This window comes from Dryobates pubescens, chromosome 26 (genome assembly GCF_014839835.1).
Source record: "Dryobates pubescens isolate bDryPub1 chromosome 26, bDryPub1.pri, whole genome shotgun sequence".
NCBI lineage: Eukaryota > Metazoa > Chordata > Aves > Piciformes > Picidae > Dryobates > Dryobates pubescens.
This window is the reverse complement of record NC_071637.1, coordinates 16,767,354-16,789,956: the sequence shown is the minus strand read 5'-3', so window position 1 is coordinate 16,789,956 and position 22,603 is coordinate 16,767,354. Positions and strand designations below refer to the sequence as shown.

The 22,603-nt window shown below is 59.1% G+C and overlaps 1 protein-coding gene across 1 annotated transcript in view; it reads right to left on the bottom strand.

Moving 5' to 3' along the window:
- Positions 1-504: 504 nt before the first annotated feature.
- RTEL1 (regulator of telomere elongation helicase 1) overlaps positions 505-22,603 on the bottom strand; it is a 41,011-nt gene continuing 18,912 nt past the window's right edge. Inside the window, exons 18-31 of the mRNA XM_054173508.1 lie at positions 20,607-20,647; positions 19,404-19,489; positions 18,642-18,719; positions 17,609-17,686; positions 15,705-15,848; positions 15,125-15,240; positions 14,183-14,306; positions 12,477-12,630; positions 10,953-11,098; positions 5,859-6,063; positions 4,657-4,804; positions 4,160-4,266; positions 2,566-2,805; positions 505-690 (exon numbers count right to left, since the gene is read on the bottom strand). Coding sequence (XP_054029483.1) covers positions 512-690; positions 2,566-2,805; positions 4,160-4,266; positions 4,657-4,804; positions 5,859-6,063; positions 10,953-11,098; positions 12,477-12,630; positions 14,183-14,306; positions 15,125-15,240; positions 15,705-15,848; positions 17,609-17,686; positions 18,642-18,719; positions 19,404-19,489; positions 20,607-20,647 — 1,846 coding nt within the window. The 3' untranslated portion in view covers positions 505-511. The remainder of the gene's footprint in view (positions 691-2,565; positions 2,806-4,159; positions 4,267-4,656; positions 4,805-5,858; positions 6,064-10,952; positions 11,099-12,476; positions 12,631-14,182; positions 14,307-15,124; positions 15,241-15,704; positions 15,849-17,608; positions 17,687-18,641; positions 18,720-19,403; positions 19,490-20,606; positions 20,648-22,603) is intronic.

Genomic DNA, 22,603 nt, shown 5'->3' with positions numbered 1-22,603 from the left:
AGGAAGCTTCCCCTGAGCTCTCTCTGGTACCTCAGCCCTGGCAGTGGCTGCAGCTGCTGAGCTGAGCACCAAGCCCCAGTGCAACCCAAAGCACAACACAGGCTCCACAAGGAGGGGAAGTTTTTATTGTACAAGAAGTAAAACCCAGCTTCAGAGCTGTTTGCCATGGCCCACTGCTTGGCAGCAGAGGTTTCTCTTTCAGGCACTGCCAGGGGCTCTAAAAGCTCTGAGGGAACTCTTCCTAGGCAAAGTGGATCTTGATCCACCCTTGCTCCCATCCCTCTCAGAGGCAAGAGCTCTGCCCTTCCCCATACCAGATACAGCTCTGACTTGGTTCCTCTTCTCTTCTCTTCCACTTCTCATCTGCCATTCCCTTTTCCTTGCATCTGGTTTTGAGCAGGGTCTGGCCCTGGGCAGCTGCTTTGCCCCAGTGCAGGCCCTGGCTGCCAGCTGAGGCTGCTGGACACCAGCCAGCAGACAGTAAACAGGACTCTGCTCCCCAGCCCAGGCTTCATTCCCGGCCTTGCACGGGGCTCTGCTCTTCTTTCTTCAGGCCCCAGCTCCCTGAGCTCTGAGCACTGCCTTCACCTGGCAGGTGCTGCTGGCTCTGCTGCTCCTCAGCCCCAGCCAGGTCCCTGCAGAGCTGTCTGAAGCTGTCTCTGTGCTGAGGCCTCACGAACATGCAGAACCCTGCCAAGAGAAAGGGCACTCAGAGGGGCACAGCACTGCCCTGAGCAGGGAGGAGCTTCAGCTGGGTGCAACACTCCGTGGCCTCACTGAGTGGCTGCCCATGGGGCTCTCCTTGCCAGGGCACAGGTGAGAATCTGCCTTGCAATCCTCAGCCTCCTCTCCAGCTAAGCCTAAACCCCTGCTCCAGCCCTGCAAGGCAGCAAGTGACAGCAGGCAGGCAGAGAGCACCTGAGCAGGCACTTTGAGAGAGGAAGCAGCTTGGTCTCTGTTTGGTTGGCAAGGACTCACAACACACAAGCAGAAATCCTGCCCCAGAGTCCTCTGAGGTCACCACATTGGCTGAGGAAAGATCCTGACTGTCTGCAAGAAGAGTGCTGAGGGGGAGAGGATGACTCACAGTGCCCCACAGTTCACTTCCCTCCCACTCTGCACTCTCTAAGACTGAGCTGCCAGGGGGGGAAAGAAAGGAAAGGATTAATTGCTACCACTCTGGAGGCTGAGACAGCCACTGCAGGTCACTGCAGTCAGGCCTCTGTCATTTCCTAAAGACAACAAACAGAGCTGCAGCAGCACTTCCCAGGCCACTCTCTGCATCATTTCCTGCTGGGAGAAGGTGGAACTGAGGAGCTGCAGAGCACAAGATGTCTCCATCCAGGCAGCCCTGGGGACCCTCCCTCAGTATCTTCCCTCTCTTCTGGGAACAGAGTTGGAAAGCTTGCAGCTTCCTAACCTCTTCCACCTGGGCACCTTCCTGCCCTGGGAGGAGAAGAACCCTTGAGTCACTCCTGAGAACAGGGACAGCAGGCTGACACTCCTGGAGGAGAAGGGCACTAAGTCAGGCCTCAGCTCCATGACCCTGCCCAGGTGAAGCTCTGCAGAACAACAGGGGTCACAAGTCTGATTGGCTCAGCCCCAAAGCTGGATGGGACCCAAGGGCTCTCCCTCCCCAAATCTGGATGGGACCCAAGGGCTTAGCACCCAGAGAGCAGTCAGGGAAGCCAAGCTCAGCAGTGGCTTTCCTACAAAGCAATCACTTGGAGACATTGAGGAGGCAAAAAAGGTGCTGAAAGCATCTGGCTGAAGGGCAGGGGTGGAACTGCTGAGGTCTCCTCCCCAGAGTCATCAGGTAGCTTCCAGCTGGGCAGAAGGAACAGTTTCTGACCCTGGCATTCTGTGGTGTTGTTGCCACTGACATTCACTCAAACTCTTCCTGCTGCTCCATCCCTCTCTCAGAAGCTGGGAGAGGAACTCTGCCAGTGGCCAAAGTCTATCCTGGAAGTGCTGAACCTGCAAACTAGGGAGCAGTGACCTCACAACTCCCTCTGGGGAGGCCTCACCTGGAGCACTGCATCCAGCTCTGGAGCCCTCAACATAGGAAGGACCTGGAGCTGATGGAGAGGGTCCAGAAGAGGCCACAAAGATGCTCAGGGGGCTGCAGCAGCTCTGCCACAAGGACAGGCTGAGGGAGCTGGGGCTCAGCCTGGAGAGAAGGCTCCAGGCAGACCTCAGAGCAGCCTGGCAGCAGCTGAAGGGCTCCAAGCAGGCTGCAGAGGGACTGCTCCCAAAGGCCTGCAGGGACAGCACCAGGGGCAGGGGTTTGAAATGAGAGCAGAGCAGATTGAGATTGGAGGGGAGGAACAAGTTGTGCCCCAGGAGGCTGCTGGAACACTGCAGCAGGTTGCCCAGGGAGGGAGCTGAGGCCCCATGGCTGGAGCTGTGCAAGGTGAGGCTGGAGCAGGCTGTGAGCAAGCTGCTGCAGGGGAGGATGTCCCTGCTGAGGGCAGGGGCTTGGGCTGGACCTCAGGATTCTACAAGGTCCCAGCACCTTCCTCTGCTTTCAGACTGAACCAAAGCCATTTGCAAGCCCTCCCTTACTGTGCAGGAGATGGAAGTCCTCTGGCCTCTCGGTGGTGAGGGCTGCAATCACTGGGATCATGGCAGCATAGTTGTCTGTCCTCTTGTAAGCCAGCAGGGCTTCAGTGAACTGGCTGTAGCTGCTTGGGGTCAGAGCCCTCTTCACATCCCTGAGATATGCAGACCTGAGCCCCTCCTGGTGATCTCTCCTGGAGCTGGAAGCTTTCTCAGGCTCTTTGGGAGCTCCAGCAGCAGCCTGCCCTGAGGGGCAAAGCACACAGATCAGCAGAGCAGCTTCCTGGCAGCTTCTCCTGCCCTGCAGGAGGCTCCTGGGCCTCAGTTCCCTTTCAGTGCAAAGAGGAGGCAGGGGCTTTTGGCTGGTGGCCCTCAGGAGGGAACATTTGGTGGTGCTTTGGAAAGCCAACAGCAGAGCAAAGGAAACCAAGAGGAACAGCACAGCTTGAGGAGCTGATAAAGCCTTCCTGGAAACATCAGCTTTGCCTGGGCCATGGGGGGCTTGTTTGTGCTTGGAAAGAGAAAGGATTAGCTCCTGCTGCTGCTTTACCCTTCAAAGGGGCTCCTAAGCTGCTCAAGGATCCTACTCACTTCCTTGTGAGGCACAGAGAAAATCCCCAGGCTGTTCCCAGGAAGGCCTGCACCGAGATCACAGCTGAGCCTCCGACTTCATAAGGTAAATAGTGGCCAGAGATCAGAGGGACAGGCCCAGGGCTCTGTGCACTGGGGGGAGCTGGTTGCCAGCCTCCTGTTCCTGCAGCAGGCTGCCCACAGCAGCAGCACCACAACAGGAGCTGTTCTCCTCCTCATACCTGCACTCATGCAGAGCTGCACTCCTTCAGTGGCTCCTTCCTGAGCCTTAGACAGACAGGAAGGTTTGTGCTGAGCTCAATCTCTGCCCCTGCTGGCCCTGGCCAGGGCAGTCCCCAGGGCAGGCTGCTGCCTTCAGCTGCTTGCTTCCACATCCACCTTGAGTCACTTGATTGCTTTTGTCTCCTATTCTGTACACCCCTGGCTGAAACTGAGGGACATGCAGCTGCTGCAGAGGGCCCAGAGATGATCAGAGGGCTGGAGAATCTCTCCTCTGAAGACAGGCTGGGAGAGTTGGGGCTGATCAGCCTGAAGAGAAGGCTCCAGGGAGCCCTTAAAGCTGCATTCCAGCAGCTGAAGGGGAGCTGCAGGCAGGCAGGGGAGGGACTGCTCAGAAGGGGCTGTGGGGATAGGATGAGAGGCAGTGGTTTGAAGCTGAAGCAGGGCAGATTGAGGTTGGGCATCAGGAGGAAGCTCTGCACAGTGAGGCTGGTGGAACACTGGCACAGGCTGCCCAGGGAGCTGGTGGAGACCCCATCCCTGGAGCCATTCAAGCTCAGCCTTGCTGTGGCCCTGGGCAGCCTGATCCAGTTGGAGATGTTCCTGCTGCCTGCAGGGGGTTGGACAAGATGCCCTTGGAGGGACCCTTCCCACCCTGTGCAATCAGCATCCCTCCCACAGCCAGGCAGGCCCTGTGCTAGGGGAACACACCAGAGCTGCTCCCAGCAGAGCCCAGAGCCAGTGGTGAACTAAAGCCTGGGACTGCAGCTGGACTGACCATGGAGTGTACCTGCACTCTGCAGCCCTGCTGCCAAGTGGAACTCTCCTTGGTTCCTGTGGAGCCCAGGATCCAGCTGAGCACAAGAGTCCTCTGAGAATGCAGCAGCTCCCCTCCTCCTGCATCTCCTTCCTGTGGAATCAAGCCAGGCTGTCATCAGGGGGCCCAGGGAAGGGGGGGCAGCAAGTTGTACTTCAAAGGATGGCACTGCAGGCTGAAGTCCCCTGGAGGTGCAGAGGATTTCCCTAAGATGCTTTGGGCTTTTGAGGACTTCACTGTCCCAGGGCTTCACATCATTGCCCTCTACTCACAACCCTGGCAGCACGCTGGGGGTACCCAGAGAGCTGAGGCCCCATGGCTGGAGCTGAGCAAGGTGAGGCTGTGAGCAAGCTGCTGCAGGGCAGGATGTCCCTGCTGAGGGCAGGGGGCTGCACTGGGTGTCCTTTGGAGCTCCCTTCCAACCCAGCCCATTCTGGGATGTCAAACTGTCCACAGCCAGCACCACAAGCAGCTCCTCACCTCTTTCCTTGGCCAGCATCTCCCTCTCTTCCTGCAGGAGGCTGTGCTCAGGTTTGTAGCCACAGCCCAGCCCAGTCAGGCTGCAGCAGGCTTCATGGAACTGCTGCTTGTGCTGGGGGCGAACAAACTGGTAGAAGTCTTGCAGGGGAGAGAGGGGAGGGAGGGGGAAAGAGGGGGAAAGGAAGTCAGGCAGTGCAGAACAGACAACAAATGGCAGAGAAACCTGCAAATGCAGGCCTGCAGGGCTAGGGCACAGGGCAGGAGGGCAGCTTGGAACCTAAGTGCTGTGGGCTACTACAAGCAGCAGGCTGAGGAAGCCTCCAACTGCTCTGTCAGTTCAGGATGCTCTGCTCCTGCTCAGAGGCTGAACCCTTCTGAAGGGATCTCTCCACACAGCCACACTCTGGATCTCAGCCCCTGAGGCACAGGGAGGGAGCTTGGCCAAGCCAAAGTTTGGTTACTGCAAAGGGCCAGGCCATGAGCTTTGGTCAGGCCTGGCAAGCAGCAGGCTGAGGGATGAAGGGGAGCTGCAGGCAGGCTGGGGAAGGGCTGTGCAGAAGGGCCTGAGGGCACAGGATGAGGGGCCAGGGTTTGAAGCCGGAGCAGGGGAGGTTTGGGTTGGACATCAGGAGGATTTCTGTGCTGTCAGGGTGGTGAAAGACTGGAACAGGCTGCCCAGGGAGGTGGTGGAGGCCCCATGCCTGGAGACATTCACAGACAGGCTTGGGGGGGCTGCGAGCAACCTGCTCTAGATAGGGGTTGGCTGTGTCCCTGGGGACCTCTGAGGGTCCCTTCCACCCCAAGGCAATCTGTGCAGCTGTGACAGACTGAGAGGAGCTGCTCTGGGGACATGCAGGGAGGAACGCTCACGTTGACCATCCTGGCTGACCTCCACTCCAGATCGTGCTCAGATTCACAGACTGGGTTGGCTTGGAAGGGACTTTGAAGCTCCTCCAGCCCCAACCCCCTGCCATGGGCAGGGACCCCTCCCCCCAGCACAGGCTGCTCAGGGCCTCATCCAGCCTGGCCCTGAACACCTGCAGGGAGGAGGCAGCCACAGCCTCCCTGGGCCGCCTGTGCCCTCACTGGGAAGAGCTTCTTCCTCCTCTCCAGTCTCCCTGCGCCCTGCTGAAGCCCCCCTGCAGCCCCCTGCAGCCCCCAGCCCGGCCCCAGGGCAGGGCAGGCCCCGTACCTCGCAGCAAGGCGTGCATGCTGGCGTCCTCTGCGAAGAGGGAGCTCATCTGAGCCAGCAGGGAGCCCAGGTCATTGGTGCCCCTGTAGCTCTGCAGGGCCCGGGAGAAGGCCTGGAAGCTGCGCCGGCTGAGGGCCTCCTTGACGGCGGCGATGTAGAGCGCGGCTCGGGCCCGGGGCTCGCGCCGGCCGGGCGGCTGCGGCGCCTGCAGGGCAGGGGCAGGCCTCAGGGACCCCCCCCCGGGCTGAGCCCGGCAGGGAGCAGCTCCCCCAGCACCCCACAGGCTGCTGTCTCCTGCAGCTCTGCTGCCTGCCCCCACGGCCCCCGGCCCAGGAGGGCAGCAGACAGCGCAGCGGCTGGGCCCCTGCGGCGCCCTGGGGCCCCCCTGCAGCGCCCTGGGACCCCCCTGCAGCGCCCTGGGACCCCCCTGCAGCGCCCTGGGACCCCCCCCCCCCGCGGCGCCCTGGGACCCCCCTGCAGCGCCCTGGGACCCCCCTGCAGCACCCTGGGACCCCCCTGCGGCACCCTGGGACCCCCCTGCGGCACCCTGGGACCCCCCCCCTGCGGCGCCCTGGGCCCCCCCTGCGGCACCCTGGGCCCCCCCTGCGGCGCCCCGGGCCCCCCCCCCCTGCAGCACCCCGGACCCCCCCCCGCAGCACCCTGCCCAAGAGAGGATGCTGAAGGCACTGAAACATCTGTGAGGAGGAAAGGCCGAGCCCGGGGCCGCCGAGCTCCGGGGCAGAGCAGCCCCAGAGGAGATCTTATTGATGGCTGAGGAGCTGGGGGCCAGGAGGAGGAGCCAGGCTCTTTCCAGTGGTGTCCTGGGACAGGACAAGGGCAAGGGACACAGACTGGACCCCAGCAGGTTCCAGCTCAGCAGGAGCAGAAAACCCTTCACTGTGAGGCTGCTGGAGCAGGCTGCCCAGGGAGGCTGTGGAGCAGACTCGAAGACCCACCTGGATGTGCTCCTGTGTGAGCTGCCCTGGGTGCCTGCTTTGGCATGGGGGGTGGTCTGGATGATCTCCAGAGGCCCCCTCCCATGCTGGGATTCTCTGGGAAGCCACCCCCCACAGCTGGCCAAGGGGAGGAGGTGAGCACAAGGGGGTCACTGCCAGAACACTTCACCTCCTGCTCCTACCTGGACCTGTGCCTGGTTGGGTTTGCAGTGCCTGGCTTTGAGAAAGAGCAGGCCAGGAAAGAGACTTCAGATATGCACTGCTGAATGCTCCCCATCAGGAGGGAAAAGCCACCCCCCAGTCAGCACAGCTGCTCTGGCAGCACTCCTCTGCTGGGCTGGGAAGGTGCAAGTCAAAGGAGAGCAGCCCAGAGATCAAAGGCAGAGCCAGGGGACAACACATACTGCATTGCTGACAAGCTTGATTCTCTTCCTGCCTCCTCTCTGCTCCTCTCTTGGTAGAAGCTGTGCCTGTGAAGAGTAGAAGAAGAAAGGTTCAGGAAAGCTCCTTCCTGCTCCTCAGGGGCAGGGCCCACCTCAGGCAGCCACTGCCCCTGGTCACATTGGGTCACCCACTCTGTGACACCACTGCAGAGTCAAATGAGGTAACTGCAACAGAGTCTGGGCTCCTGGGGAGGTAAAGCACTGCCTGCACAGAGAGCAGGGCAGAGGAGGTTAAAGACAAGGCTGGTCCTGAGGCTGCAGAGTCAGGAGAAGTGATGCTGGCCTTGGAGCTAAGTGGTTCAGAGTGACCCTGGCAGTGTGCTCAGGCCCAGACCTGGAGCTGAGTGGTTGAGGGCAGCCCTGGCAGTGTGCTCAGACCTGGAGCTAAGTGGTTGAGGGCAGCCCTGGCAGTGTGCTCAGACCCAGACCTGGAGCTAAGTGGTTGAGGGCAGCCCTGGCAGTGTGCTCAGACCTGGAGCTAAGTGGTTGAGGGCAGCCCTGGCAGTGCTCCATTCCCCTGGGTGGCTGATGCCCCACATGCCCCTTGACTTTGCTGCCTGGAGGTGCTGCTCTCCTGAAGGAAGCTTCCACCAGGCTTTTGGGAAGGGAGGCCTGAGCAGCCTTGCAGGGAGCAGCCAGGATGAGGCAGCAGCAGCAACACTCTTGGCCTGATGAGCTCCTCAGCATCTCCCAGCACCAAAGCACTGCAAGTGCACTGCTGTGACTGGGAGCACTGGACAGCACTCCAAGAGGGAAGTGAGGAGACACCATGGAGTGGAATTGCTTAGCAGCAGAGCCTCCAAGATCAGAGCAAGCCAGCCCCAGCAAACCCAAGTTACCTAAGGAGGGACTGTGAGGCAGCCCCCAGCTGCCACTTGGGTTCTCCACAGCTCTTGGGAAAGCAAAGCTGTGATTGATTTCTCTTGCCCAAGAGAAGAGTCCTGCAGCAAGGATGTGACCAGCAGTGCATGCACAGGGTGGGAACAGGGCAGCTCAGCTGGGAGCACCACCAGAGGAACCCAACAGCTCCCTCATGCCTTCCACAACATCTGCTCCTGGGGGTGAGGCTTCAGCAGCAAATGAACCACAACCAAATCCACAGCAGCAGAAGCAAACAGAAGCCTGGTGGTTGCCAGGCTGTGGAGTCAGCTGCTGAGCCCCAGGGACACAACCTGCAGTGCACTCAGAGCCCTGCAAGGACACCAAATCCCAGACAAGCCTGGCCATGACTCCAGGTCACACTCAGATCTCCTATCTAAGCATCCCAGAACAGAATGAGGAGCTGGAACTGGAGCAGCAAGCCCTAGAAGCACAGCAGGGCTGGGCTGGAAGGGACCTTGCAGCTCACCTAGGGATGAGCTTCATGGGCAGGGACAGCTGCCCCTAGCCCAGGCTGCTCAAGGCCCCATCCAGCCTGGGTGGGGAAGGGGCAGGCACAGCCTCCCTGGGCAACCTGTTCAAGTGTTTGGCACATGCAGGAAGTCAGAGGAATGATCAAAACCTTCTTCATGGCCAGTGCAAAGGCACCACCTGGAACAGCACCAGCCAGGGCAAAGGAGGCTCCTGGAGGTCCCCATCAGGAAAGCTTCCATAGCTCAGGGACCAAGCCAGAGGGAAGGTGATGAAAGGGAGCTCTGAAGGCAGCCTCTAACTGACCAGCTGCCTGCTGCTCTTTGATCTGGAGGTGGCAAAGGCTCCTTGGAAGTCTCAGCTTGACAGGGTGCTGGAGCACTCATTTCAACTCTGCTGTTACCCAGAAAGGTTGGAGCTGCTGATGCTTGGGCTGCTTCCCCACCCCAATGAGAGCAGCTGAATGTCCATGGTTTGGGGAGGAGGACAGCACAGCCTTGAGCAAGGGGAACACAGACACTGATGAGGGGTGGTGGAGATGGAGCACACCAACCCACCTGTCCAGACCCAGTGCTTAGCACCATCAGCTAAGGCAGGGTGAAAACCAACTGCTCCTGAGGCTCTGCACACCTCAGGACTGCACTCCCCACATCTCTGGGGCCAGAGGTCACAGAACACACCTGCCTGGAAGAGCTCTCCAGGCTCATCCAGTCCAAGCCCCAACCCAGCACTACAGGCTCAAGACTAAGCCATGGCCCTAAGCTGCAGCTCTACAGCTGCTTGAACACCTCCAGGGCTGGGGACTCCAGCTCTGCCCTGGGCAGAACACTACAGCATCTGAAAACCCTTCCAGGGAAGAAATATCTCCTAGCATCCAGCCTGAACCTCCCCTGGGGCAGCCTGGAACCACTGCCTCTGCTCCTGTCTCCTGCCAGCAAGGAGCAGAGGCTGTCCCCTCCTTGAGCCAATCTCCCTGCTGGTAGTTGTGGAGAGCAAAGAGATCTCCCTTCAGCCTCCTCTTCTCCAGCCTCAACACCAGCCCAGGAGCAGCACAGGGTGGCCCCAGCAGTGTCCACAAGCCCCCCAGGAGCAGTCTCAGCTGACAGAGCAGGCAGAGCTGCCTCACTGCCCAGCCACTTCAGCCATCAGCCTGCCCCACTGCAGGAGCTGCTGAGCCCCCCAGGAGCAGTGCAGCACTTCCCCAGCACAGGAGTTGTGCCAGGCCTCCCAGAGGAGCTGTGGTGCCTGTGCCAGAGCAGCCCAAGGATGAGGGAGTTAACCTTCCCCAGCAGCACAGCAGGCAACATTCCTCCTTGGTTCCTCCAGGCTGGTACATTCCCTTCTCCCCCAGCTACCTCACTCAGGCCCCAGACATTCCCCCAGCTCCTCTCTGCCACCTCCACACTCTGCCCTCAGGCCCTCTCCCCGGCTCAGGCACACTGCAGTGGGCGTTCCTGGAGGCCCCACAGGGCTCCTGAGCCAAGCTGAGCCTGCAAGCCAGCACTGCAGGAGCCCTGCTGGTGGCAGCCAGCTACAGGAGCCAGCCCAGCACCAAGTGGGGATCTGGGGAGAGCAGGGACCCAGCCTCCTCACTGCTGGAAATGCCAGCCCAAGAGGAAAGAAGCTTCCTGCAACAGTGGAGTTTCTGCTTCAGGTAAGAAGATTCCAAAGATCTGCAACACAGCCTCTGAGGCAGAAAGATTTTCATCTCCAAGTGCCATTCCTAGCAGATAAAACCCTCCCTCCACCCACAGGTGATGACAGGTTCCACCCCAGGAGGAGCTGTCTTGTCTATCAGCCTCCTCTTTGACAGCTCTTGGCTCTGCAGAGAGCCTGCTCAGCTGCCAGGAGCCTGGGTGGTCAGCAGCCCTGGGCCCCTGGGTCACCTGGGAGTGTGGCAAGGAAAGCCCCTGAGGAAGCTCCATCAAGAGGGCAGCAGCTCCCAGGGAGCTGCCCTTGGAAGGGGCTTGAACTGCTGCCCTTCACCCAGCCAAGGGGCTTGACAAGGGCTTGCAGTGCTAGGATGAGAGGCAATGGCTTGGGGCTGGAAGAGAGGAGGTGGAGACTGGAGATGAGGAAGAAATTCTTTGTGGGGAGACTCTGGCACAGGCTGCCCAGGGAGGCTGTGGCTGCCCCCTCCCTGGAGGTGTTCAGGACCAGGCTGGATGAGGCCCTGAGCAGCCTGGGCTGGGGGGAGGTGTCCCTGCCAGGGGTGGGAACTGGGTGAGCTTGAAGGTCCCTTCCAAGCCAACCCAGTCTGTGAAACCCAAACCTCATCTGGCTTCAGGGCCTGCAGCTCTCACTCAGAGGCAGCAGCAGCTTCCCTGCACCATTACCTCCTCCTCTCCTGGAAAGTCCTCTCCTTCCTCTGCACCTCCAGAGCTCTTCTCAGTGTGCTCCAAGGCATCCAAGAGCCCAGCACACTTCCTTCTGGGTGAGAGGAGTTCCTCCTCATACTCCAGGCACAGGCTGGGTGCTTCCTCTCCCTTTCCTGCCATCAAAGCATACAGAGAGAACAACTTAAACACTCCACAGCTCCTCTCCTGCACTGCCATGGCCCCAGAGCTCTGCTGGCCTGCTTCAGCTGCCCCCTCTTCCAAAGCTGCATTACTTGGCCTGAGTAAGGAGAGGACTTTGGTTAATCCCTGCCTACATTGCTCAAGAATCTGTTCCCACAACCTGGTGGACTTCCCACACTTTCCCTTAAGTAACTCAGCACCAGGATGGCTTTGGGTCAGCAGACAAAGGCTTCCTGCAACAGTTGGCTGTTTCACTGCTGCAGCCTTATGGAATTCCCCCCAGACTGAGCTCTTCTGCTTAAGAGCTTCTGGTAGGAAGCTTGGACTGCTTCAAAGGCTCTGCCTGCAGCAGGGCTGGGCTGGGCTGGGTGATCTCTGGGATCTCTTCACCAACCAGACACAATCTGTGACCTCACCCAGAGTGCTGCACCCAGCTCTGGAGCCCTCAGCACAGGAAGGACCTGGAGCTGATGGGGAGGAGGCCAGGAAAGTGCTCAGGGGGCTCTGCTGTAAGAGGGCTGAGGGAGCTGGGGGTGCTCAGCCTGGGGAAGGCTCCAGGCAGACCTCAGAGCAGCCTGGCAGCAGCTGAAGGGCTCCAAGCAGGCTGCAGAGGGACTGCTCCCAAAGGCCTGCAGGGACAGCACCAGGGGCAGGGGTTTGAGATGGGAGCAGAGCAGATTGAGATTGGAGGTGAGGAACAAGTTGTGCCCCAGGAGGCTGCTGGAACACTGCCCCAGGCTGCCCAGGGAGGCAGCTGAGGCCTGGCTTAGGTGTGCTGTGGCATCACTCTCACACTCAGCCCTGTCTGCTGTGGGATCAGAGTTCTCAACACAGCACTGCTCTGCTCCAGAGCAGCAGGCCAGCCAGAGCAGAGCCTGCTGCCAGCCTCTCTGATGGGAGAGACACTCAATTGCTATGCAGCAGCTAACCACAGGCCTAAGGCCACTGCTGTGGCCCCTGGTCACTGCCCTCCTGCTGCTTTCCTCCTCTCATTACTCTGCAGAAGCTATTTGCACCAGGGGTGGAAGGAGGCCATGGGAAAGTCAGTGCCAGTCAGAAACAGACTTCCACTGCTTCAAGATCTTGCCCCAGACTCCTCCCTTCTGCAGGACACTTTCAGGCCCCATCTGTGCTTGCAAGTGGTTCCCTCACCACAGCATCCCAGAATGTTAGGGGCTGGAAGGGACCTCTAGAGATCATCTCTTCATCTTCTGCTGCCAAGCTTCATCCCTTCTCATCTGACTTCTGCCTCAGCCTTGGGGCTCTCCCTTCTCTCTGTCCCACTCCTGTCTCTACCCTCTTGCTCCTCTCTGCTTAAAACCAGCCCCAGTGCCCTCTGGGAGGCCTCACCTTTTCTTCTCCTCTTCAGACTGGGAACATGGTCATCCAGGCTTTTGGCTTTCTGCAGGGAGAGGATGTGCTCAGCTGAGGTGGATGGTGCTGAGCTGCTCTCACCCAGGCAGTCAGCAGAGCTGGCAGGACGCTGGAGCAGGGGTGGGGGCATCTGCAAGGGGGTTACAGCAGTCAGCACAAGCTGCTCTTTGCAAACAGACATCCCAGCAACAACCCAAAGACATCTCCTTTCACCCCAGACACAGCCTTGCCAGCATGGCTGCTCTGCATGCTGGATGGGGGCAGCTGCAGCAGAGGAGGAGCCAGGGGAACCCCCTGGGGCTGCTGGGGGTGTGGAGTCTCCTCTGGAGCCATTCAAACCCAGCCTGGCTGTGTGCCTGTGTGACCTGCCCTGGGGGATCCTGCTCTGGCAGGGGGCTTGGACTGCATGGTGTCCAGAGGCCCCTTCCAACCCCTCACATCCTGGGGGTCTGGGATGTTTGATATCAAGGGACTGGTCCTGAATCACAGCTGGGAGGGGCCTTGGATGAGAAGCAAAAAGCCATGTGAGTGAAGAGGAGCCAGTGAGGAAGTGCATGGAGAGCTGAGGGGTTGTCTCACTCTTTAAAGCAGTCCAGATTCAAGGGCTGATGAATTCTTCCCCCCAGAGCAGGGGCTGTGGATGCTGCCATCAGCTGCAGCCACTTGCACCCCAGCCTCTGAGAGCTGTGTTTGGACAGCAGGAACTGGAAGTTATTATTGTGATCTGATGCCATGAGCTGTCCCACATGACACATCCTGCCCCAGCTCACTCCTGGAGCTGGCAGCCACAGCCCCTTTCCCAGAAAGCTTCCAGTGGCCAGAAGTGACAACTGCCTTGGTCACACCTCTCACCTGGCCAAGGACTCTCCCTTCCCAGCCCTCACACATGGGGAAAAGCCAAACAAAACCCCACACACACTACAGAAGTTGGAAAGCTGAGTGGAGAGGAACCTCAAGAAGTTCAGCCAGGGCAAATGGAGGGTCCTGGCCCCAGGGAGGAACAACCTCCTGCAGGAGGTGAGGGGGGACCTGCTGGGAAGCAGCTCGAGGGTGAAGGAGCTGGGAGAGAAGCTGCCCAGGAGCCAGCAATGTGCTCTCATGGCCAAGAGGCCAATGGTCTCCTGGGGTGCATGAAGAGTGTGGCCAGCAAGGAGAGGGAGGCTCTCCTTCCCCTCTGCCCTGTCCTAAGGCTGCAGCTGGAATATTGTGGCCAGTTCTGGGCTCTCCAGTTCAAGAGAGACAGGGAAGTACTGGAGAGAGTCCAGCAGAGGCTACAAAGCTGCTGAGGGGCCTGGAACAGCTCTGGGAGCAGCAAAGGCTGAGAGCCCTGGGGCAGAGCAGGCCCAGAGGGGAGCTGAGCAATGCTCAGCAAGAGCTGAAGGAGCTGTGGGAGGCAAGAGGCTGGGGCCAGGCTCTGCCCAGTGGTGCCCAGGGACAGGCCAAGGAGCAATGGGCACAGAGTGGCAGCCAGGAGGTTCCATGAGGAGAAAGTTGTTTGGTGTGAGGGAGCAGAGCCCTGGAGCAGGCTGCCCAGAGAGGTTGTGGAGTCTCCTGGTGTTGAGAGCTTCCAGCCCCCCTGGGCATTGTGCCCCTGGCCCCTGGGCTGCTGTGGGGGCCCTGCTGGAGCAGGGCTTGGGCTGGGTGAGCCCCAGAGGTGCCTCCATGCTGAGCTCCTCACTCACAGTGTCCTGGGCGAGACGGAAGAAGGAGGAGACGCTGCGGATGGCGCGGCCGAAGCTGTCGTAGATGCTGACGTAGGGACGGACCCAGGAGGGCAGGCTGCCCCTCACAGAGCCAGCTGTGAACCTGGGGAGGGGTGGACAGAGAGTGCTGAGCTGGGCTGGGTGAATTCCACAGACACAGAGCCCAGAAGAACAAGGGAAGAGCAGCAAGACAACAGCAGGGTGAAAGAGCGAGGGGCACGCCGGGGAGCAGGGCTCTGCTGGCAGCACCAAGCACAGCAGCAGCCAGGCCTCCTCCTTCACCCCTAAAACCCTGAACTCTGCAACAGTAAGAACTGAACTGTGAGGTGCTCCCTGTCCCCACTCAAACCTCAGCACTGAGGGACACCACTGAAACCTGTTGGGAGCTGTGACCTCCTCCCAGCAGTGAGAGAGGGCTGCTTTAGCGGTGAGCTTGGCAGAGCAGGGCTCACAGCTGGGCCTGGGATCTCAAGGGTCTTCCCCAGCCTGAATCACAGATTTGCTGTGGACAGAAAAGGCCTTTAAGCTCATCCAGTCCAACCATTCCCTAACTCCACCAAGTCTGGTGCTACACCACAGCCCTCAGCACCACATCTCTGTGGCTTTCAAGCTCCCCCAGGGGTGGGGATCCAACCAACCACCTCCCTGGGCAGCCTGCTCCAATGGCTGAGAACCCTTTCAGTGAAGAAGTTGCTTCTGATGCCCAACTTAAACCAGCCCTGGTGCCACTTGAGGCCATTTCCTCTCATCACTGGGGGAAGAGACCAAGCCCCACCTCACCCCAGCCTCCTTTCAGCGAGCTGTAGAGAGCCAGGTGGTCTCCCTTCAGCCTCCTTTTCTCTGTATATACAAAGCACCCAAGCCCAGGTGAGGAGGGAGAGCTGCTGCTGTGTGCTGCTGTGTGCTGAGCCCAGGCCTCACCTCTGGTCACAGAGGAAGATGGCTCCATAGTCCTGGCGGTGCCTGATGACCCTGCCGATGGCCTGGTTGACGGCACGGGAAGCCTGCTGGTGGTACCACTCCCAGCCAGACAAGTACTGCAGGAGAGAGGAAGGAGCACTGCCTCACACTGGCTGGGCTGCTGGGCACCCACTGCTTCCTCTGAACAAAGAGCACCCAACAGCATCCACCAAGGAATCTGCCTGCACGAGAGAGTCTGAGCAGCAGGGCAAGGGAAGCTCTCCTTCCCCTCTGCCCTCGTGAGCCCACATCTGGAGTACTGTGGCCAGCTCTGGGCTCCTCAGTTCAAGAGGCAGGGAAATACTGGAGAGAGTTCAGCAGAGGCTGGAGTCTCCTCTGCAGAGCTTCCAACCCCCCCTGGCCACTGTGCTGCTGGGCAGGCTGCTGGGGGTGCCCTGCTGGAGCTCCAGAGGTCCCTTCCAAGCCCACTGGGATCCTGTGGTCGCCAAATGCCAAGGGAAAGCAACTACAGGGAGCCAAGAGGCAGAAACAATGACACAGGCCTGGAAGCAGGCAAGAGTGAGGAGCTGCCCAGCACTACCTGTGCACCTGCAGCAGTGCTCTTCATCTCATCCAGGAACTGCATCTTCAGCACCACCCTGGGCTCCCTGCGGGGGGGAAAGGGCAGCCCGGTGATGACCACTCCCCGGCCTGTGATGTCTGCAAAGTCCAAGCCCTCACTGGCCTGAAGGGAGAGACAGAGAGAGAGGTTCCCACTAACCCACAGACTTTGAGGAGCCATCTCAGAGCACTCCAGCAGCTGTTGCTCTGTTCCCTCTCCATTCAGTGAAGTCCCCAGGCAAGCACAGCTGGGAAGGATGTTAGCAGTACTTTTACTTTGGGTTTCTGCTTTTGTCACCAGGGCTTTGAAACTCAGCTTTGCCCCTCCAGGAGGCCCTGGATCAAAGCCCAGCCCAGCCAGCACTGCTAATGCAGATGTCTGACTCCTGGACAAGCAGAACTGTATGCAGAAGACTTCTGAAGCATCAGTCAATACTGCTTCAGTGCTCTGTCACCCTCACATTAAAGAAGTTTCTCCTCACATTGAGATGGGACTTCCTGTGTTCCAGGTTATACATGTTGTTCCTTGGATCCATTGCTTGGCATCACTGAAAAGAGCCTGGCACCTTTATCTTAACACCCACCACCCAGGTATTTGTAGACACTAGTAAGATCCCTCTTACTAGTCTCAAGCTGCACCAGGGGATGTTTAGGCTGGAGGTGAGGAGAAAGTTCTTCACTGAGAGAGTTGTTCACTATTGGAATCTGCTGCCCAGGGAGGTGGTGGAGTCCCCATCCCTGGAGGTGTTCAAGAGGGGAGTGGACGTGGCACTTGGTGCCATGGTCTAGTCATGAGGTCTGTGGTGACAGGTTGGACTCGATGATCTTTGAGGTCTCTTCCAACCTTAGTGGTACTGTGATACTGTGATACCTCTGACCAATGCCTCTGTACCCTCAAATGTCAGTAAGGCCTAAGGAGGACACAGCAAACCTTCTGCCACCAGAGAACCACAGAAGCACTCCAAAGGAACAATGGAAAGCTAACAGAAACCTGCTGGAAGAGAGCTGGTTAGAGACCTCTGGACAACAAACCCCTTCTCAAAGCCCTGCAGCTGTGCAGTCATGTCAGCAGCCCTGTGAGCAGAGCAGAGAGCTCAGCCTCAGGTGCCTGCAGAGCATGACCTCTCCACACTGCTCCTGGAAAGCCAGGGCTTAAGGAGCTGAGAGTCCCCCTCACAAGCTGCTAAAGCTTTGCTTCACTCCTCCAGCCCCAGCTGCTTTGGAGACTGGGACTGAGAGCTCCAAAGAAGTTGAGTTTGCTCTTGGTTTGCAGTCAGCAGCAACAAAAAAGCAGCTCCCAGAGTAACTGAGGCCTCTGCAAGGACTCCACTGCTAACCAATCTGTCAGCACTGGGGGAAGAAAGGCAGTGAAAGGCCAACAGATGTGTGCAGAAGGTCTGAAGTTAATGGAGAGGGTTTCAAGCTGAAGATTATTTGTGGCTTTCAGCAGGGTTGTTCTAGCAAGATTCAGAAGCAGGCTGCCTGGGGCTCTGCTCCAGGCAGCTGCTCCCAGCCAGGGGGTGGAGTTTCCAGCCAGAGCCAACAGGAGACAGAAACTCTTCTCCTTTTTGATGTGCTCCTAGGAAGCCTGATCCAGTCCCTGCTGGCTGCAGGGGGGGTGGACAAGATGACCTCTGAGGGTCCCTTCCAACCAGATGCAACCTGTGAGCTCCAAGATGTTTGCCTTTAATAAACCCAAGAAGGAGGCACACAGAAACCTGACAGGACCTGGAAAAGCCTCCAGGCCCTCCCACTCCTCCTGGGGGCTGCTCTTCCTCCAGGTAATTACAGTCAAACAGCAGGAATGGATGGGAATTTAGAACCCCCCTCCCCCACCCCCTGCATGAGGAGAGCTCAGATGAAAGAAAACCTCCCAGCTGTTACCTTCCCTCGACACACTGCCAGGAAAGTAGCTCCAGTGGACTGAGGACAGACAACTTTGGCATAGTAGGCATCCATCACCTGCAAGGCAGAGAGGGTCAAGCAGGAAAGGGATCATCCTGAGGCACATGCTGAGGAGAGAGCTACATTTGACTTCACACTGAGAGCTCCACTCCCAGCCCAGCACAGACTGGGAGTGGGAGAGGAGAGCTCCACTCTCAGCCCAGCACAGACTGGGAGTGGGGAGGAGGAGAGCTCCACTCTCAGCCCAGCACAGACTGGGAGTGGGGAGGAGGAGAGCTCCACTCTCAGCCCAGCACAGACTGGGAGTGGGGAGGAGGAGAGCTCCACTCTCAGCCCAGCACAGACTGGGAGTGGGAGAGGAGGAGAGCTCCACTCTCAGCCCAGCACAGACTGGGAGTGGGGAGGAGGAGAGCTCCACTCTCAGCCCAGCACAGACTGGGAGGGGGAGAGGAGAGCTCCACTCTCAGCCCAGCACAGACTGGGAGTGGGGAGGAGGAGAGCTCCACTCTCAGCCCAGCACAGACTGGGAGTGGGAGAGGAGAGCTCCACTCTCAGCCCAGCACAGACTGGGAGCGGGAAAGGAGAGCTCCACTCTCAGCCCAGCACAGACTGGGAGTGGGGAGGAGGAGAGCTCCACTCTCAGCCCAGCACAGACTGGGAGTGGGGAGGAGGAGAGCTCCACTCTCAGCCCAGCACAGACTGGGAGTGGGGAGGAGGAGAGCTCCACTCTCAGCCCAGCACAGACTGGGAGTGGGGAGGAGGAGAGCTCCACTCTCAGCCCAGCACAGACTGGGAGTGGGGAGGAGGAGAGCTCCACTCTCAGGATAAGATCAGGTGTGTGGGCTTCACTTTTACCCTAGGAGAGTGCCACCTTAGGGTGGCATTTAGGTGTTTCCCTTTCATGCCAGCATTAAGTGTGGGGGCTTCACCCTCTAACACACCACAGGAAAGGCATTTGAAAGAGCCAAGCAGTTCCTGAAAAGGCTGCAGGGAGGTTCTGCAGCCAGCCAACCTCTGCAAAGCTTCCTTTGTTCCTGGGCTCCACAAACATGGGCTTCACTTCTTCTATTCTTTTGGCAAGGTCATGCTCCTGTCCAACAGACAAAGAAGGTATCAGAAGTGGTGAGCTGAGGGGAAGGCCCTACCAGCAGTGCCCCAAGAAGGGATATGCTCAGGGGTGGTCACTGCACACTTCCCTCAGAACTTGTTCCTCTCTTGCCAAGCAGAGGAGGTGGAACCAGGCAGCTGCAGTTCCACCAGCACTGACTCCCTGCAGCTGGTGCAGCTCAGACAGGGCACAGAGAAGAGATCCATTCCTTCCCAGCTTGCAGGCACCCAGCACCCCCTCCTAGAGCCCCCCTTTGCAGGGCCACCTCTGTCCCAGGGCTCACTTTCAAGGAGAAGGATACAAAGCAGCACTGCTCAGGCAAGCCTCAGCAGGGCCCAAGGTGAGGAGCAGCTACAAGGTGAGCCAGCAACAGTCACTCACTAGAGATGAAGTAAGAAGTGCTCATGCTGGGACTTTTTTCCCCTCCCCAAGAACTGAAACTTTGACCAAGTCTAATCTGGAGGCTTAACAAGTTTGGTGAAACTCAGTGCAGCCTGGGGCCAGATGGGATGAGAGACTGAGAGTCCTCTGGGCTTCAGCTCCACAAAGGTGGATTTCAGGGCACTGTGAGCAAGAGGGAAGAAGCCTGCCTTGGGCTTTCACTTACTAACAAAGAAAAGTTCCTGAGCATGGCTAGAGAGCAAAGCCACAGAGCAATTCACCTACCCTCCAGTATTCCAGGCTCTTGTCCATGACAGGGTAGGAGGGGAAGAAGATCAGCATGCCATGGGGAACAACTCGCACCAGGTTCCCTGCAAGGAGAGAGGCAGAGGCCTGGCTGAGGGGATCCCAGCCTGGGAGGGAGCACACAGGCTGCAGGGAGCAGCAGCAGCAGGGCACCTTCCAAAGCATAGAACCACAGAATGGGCTGGGAGGGACCCCCAAAGGTCACCCAGTGCACCCCCCCTGCCCTGCAGCAGCTTGCTCACAGCCTTCTCCAGCCTCACCTTGCACAGCTCCAGCCATGAGGCCTCAGCTCCCTCCCTGGGCAACCTGCTGCAGTGTTCCAGCAGCCTCCTGGGGCACAACTTGTTCCTCCCCTCCAATCTCAATCTGCTCTGCTCTCATTTCAAACCCCTGCCCCTGGTGCTGTCCCTGCAGGCCTTTGGGAGCAGTCCCTCTGCAGCCTGCTTGGAGCCCTTCAGCTGCTGCCAGGCTGCTCTGAGGTCTGCACACCCCCAGCTCCCTCAGCCTGGCCTTGTGGCAGAGCTGCTCCAGCCCCCTGAGCATTTTCCTGGCCTCCTCTGGACCCCCTCCATCAGCTCCAGGTCCTTCCTGTGCTGGGGGCTCCAGAGCTGGGCACAGGACTCCTTTCAGGCCCTGCTGACCAGCTCTGAGCTCTCCTCCAAAGGTTTCCAGAGGTCACAGATCCCTTTCAATCCTGCCTGAGCCAAGCTACAGAAACCTCCTCCTTGTCTCCTGCCCTCACATGCTGCAGGTTGTGCATTCTGTGTAACAGCCCTGGAACCAAACCTGCTGCCTTCAGGCAGGCTTCACACAGAGCCCTTAAAACCCTCACCAGAGGGACTGAGGCCTTGTGAGCCTCAACTGCTCTGCAAGTGTTTGGCTGCACCACCCCTGTGCACTGAGCTCCCAGCTCCTGCCACTTCCTGATCCTCTTGGAGAGCCACAGTTTGGGCCCAAACCTAAGCACCTGGCAGCCAAAATGAAACCCCAGGCCTGGAGACATGACAGCAAGCACTCAAAGTGCCTTTTGCATGCAGCAGCAGGAGGCAGCTGCTTGAGCAAGCAGAGAGCATTCAGATATGCAAAACAAGCCTTCAGCTCTCTCTGCTCTGCCCTCCTGAGTGTTCCTCTGCTAGGGGGGTTCTGAAGTCCCCATTTCTGACCCCCCCACACTTCACTTACCAACTGTTTTCCCCAGGGAAGATAAATAATCCTCTGAGAACCTGCAAGGAAATCAAATCAAGAACATCACTGAGTTCCCTCTGCTGGGTTTCAGACTCCCTGACCCCCTCTGACATCCAGCTGAAAGCAGCAATCCACCCTCCTGGCTGCTCCCCTGCCAGGGCAAGCACCCAGACCAAGGGAGAGAGCTCACTAACAACTTGACAGTGCACTGCCAGTGAACATCCCAGCATCCCAGCCCCCAGCATGGCTGGGCTGGAAGGGACCTCTGCAGCTCATCCAGTCCAAACCCCCTGTCAAAGCAGGGCCCCCACAGCAGCCTGCCCAGGAGCACAGTGCCCAGGGGGGGTTGGAAGCTCTCCACACCAGGAGACTCCACAACCTCTCTGGGCAGCCTGCTCCAGGGCTCTGCTCCCTCACACCAAACAACTTTCTCCTCATGGAACCTCCTGGCTGCCACTCTGTGCCCATTGCTCCTTGTGCTGTCCCTGGGCACCACTGGGCAGAGCCTGGCCCCAGCCTCTTGCCCCCCACAGCTCCTTCAGCTCTTGCTGAGCATTGCTGAGGTCCCCTCTGGGGCTGCTCTTCTGCAGGCTCTCAGCCCCAGGGCTCTCAGCCTCTGCTGCTCCCAGAGCTGCTCCAGGCCCCTCACAGCTCTGCAGCCTCTGCTGGGCTCTCTCCAGCAGTTCCCTGTCTCCCAGTCCTGGGGGCCCAGAGCTGGCCACAAGCCCCCAGCTGTGCCTTCAGCAGGACCCCAGCAGGGCTTTCAGCCCTGAGGATGATCTGAACTTCCCTGTCACAAAAAGGAACAAGTGCAGCTGGGCAGCCCCAGGAGCCTGATGAGTAATGCCACAACTGGAGGCTGCAAGCCCTGCCAGGAGGCTGCAGAGCTGCTGCCAAGCCCTGACTAAGCCAGCAACCATCTCCCCCCCTGACTGGAGGAGGTGGGCTGAGGCTGCAGGGGCAAGGAGGATGGAGCTGGTTGCTATGGTTATTGTTTGCTGGGGGCACAAGCCCAGCTCCACAGGAAGCTGTGTTTGTTTCTCCCAGGCCCCAGGGCCAAGCCAGCTCTCCTCAGGCCTTTGTGTTCCTTTGCCCTCTGTTTTCCAAGGAAATTTACATGTGAAGGTTAAGGAGAATGGGGGGAAGCATTTCTCCTGAGGACTACAAATAGCCCAGGGGTGTTGCCACAACAAAGCCAAGGCTGTGCATTCCCTTCCTGCAAGATGTTCCAGCCCTGGGGCAGGGGTGGCTCCCAACCTGCTGCCTCCATGGGACAGCTGCCTCACCACCAGCACTGCAGTGCCACTGAGGGCTGCAAGGTGAGAACAGGCTCAGGAGCTGCCAGGCTGCTTCTCTGTAAAGCTCCACTGCTGAGTGCCCTCCACCTCTGCAGAGCAGGGCACAGCCTCCCCCCTGCCTGCCTGGCTGGCTGCAGTGAATGCTCTCTGAGCTGGCCTGAAGCTTGGACTCAGGCTCAGAGGCCTTTTCCAGCCCAGTTTTATGAGCTCATGTTTGCTGCAGGCTGAGCAGCCAGAGCTGCACTGAGAAGAGGTCAGCTCTGAACACTGCAGTGCCCCAAAGCCCAGTGGGGCTGAAGGGCAATCCCACAATGGCTTGGGTGGGAAGGGTCACCCAGTGCAGCCCCCTGCCCTCAGCAGGGACATCCTCCCCTGCAGCAGCTTGCTCACAGCCTTCTCCAGCCTCACCTTGCACAGCTCCAGCCATGGGGCCTCAGCTCCCTCCCTGGCCAACCTGCTGCAGTGTTCCAGCAGCCTCCTGGGGCACAACTTGTTCCTCACCTCCAATCTCAATCTGCTCTGCTCTCATTTCAAACCCCTGCCCCTGGTGCTGTCCCTGCAGGCCTTTGGGAGCAGTCCCTCTGCAGCCTGCTTGGAGCCCTTCAGCTGCTGCCAGGCTGCTCTGAGGTCTGCCTGGAGCCTGCTCCTCTCCAGGCTGAGCCCCAGCTCCCTCAGCCTGGCCTCATGCAAAGCTGC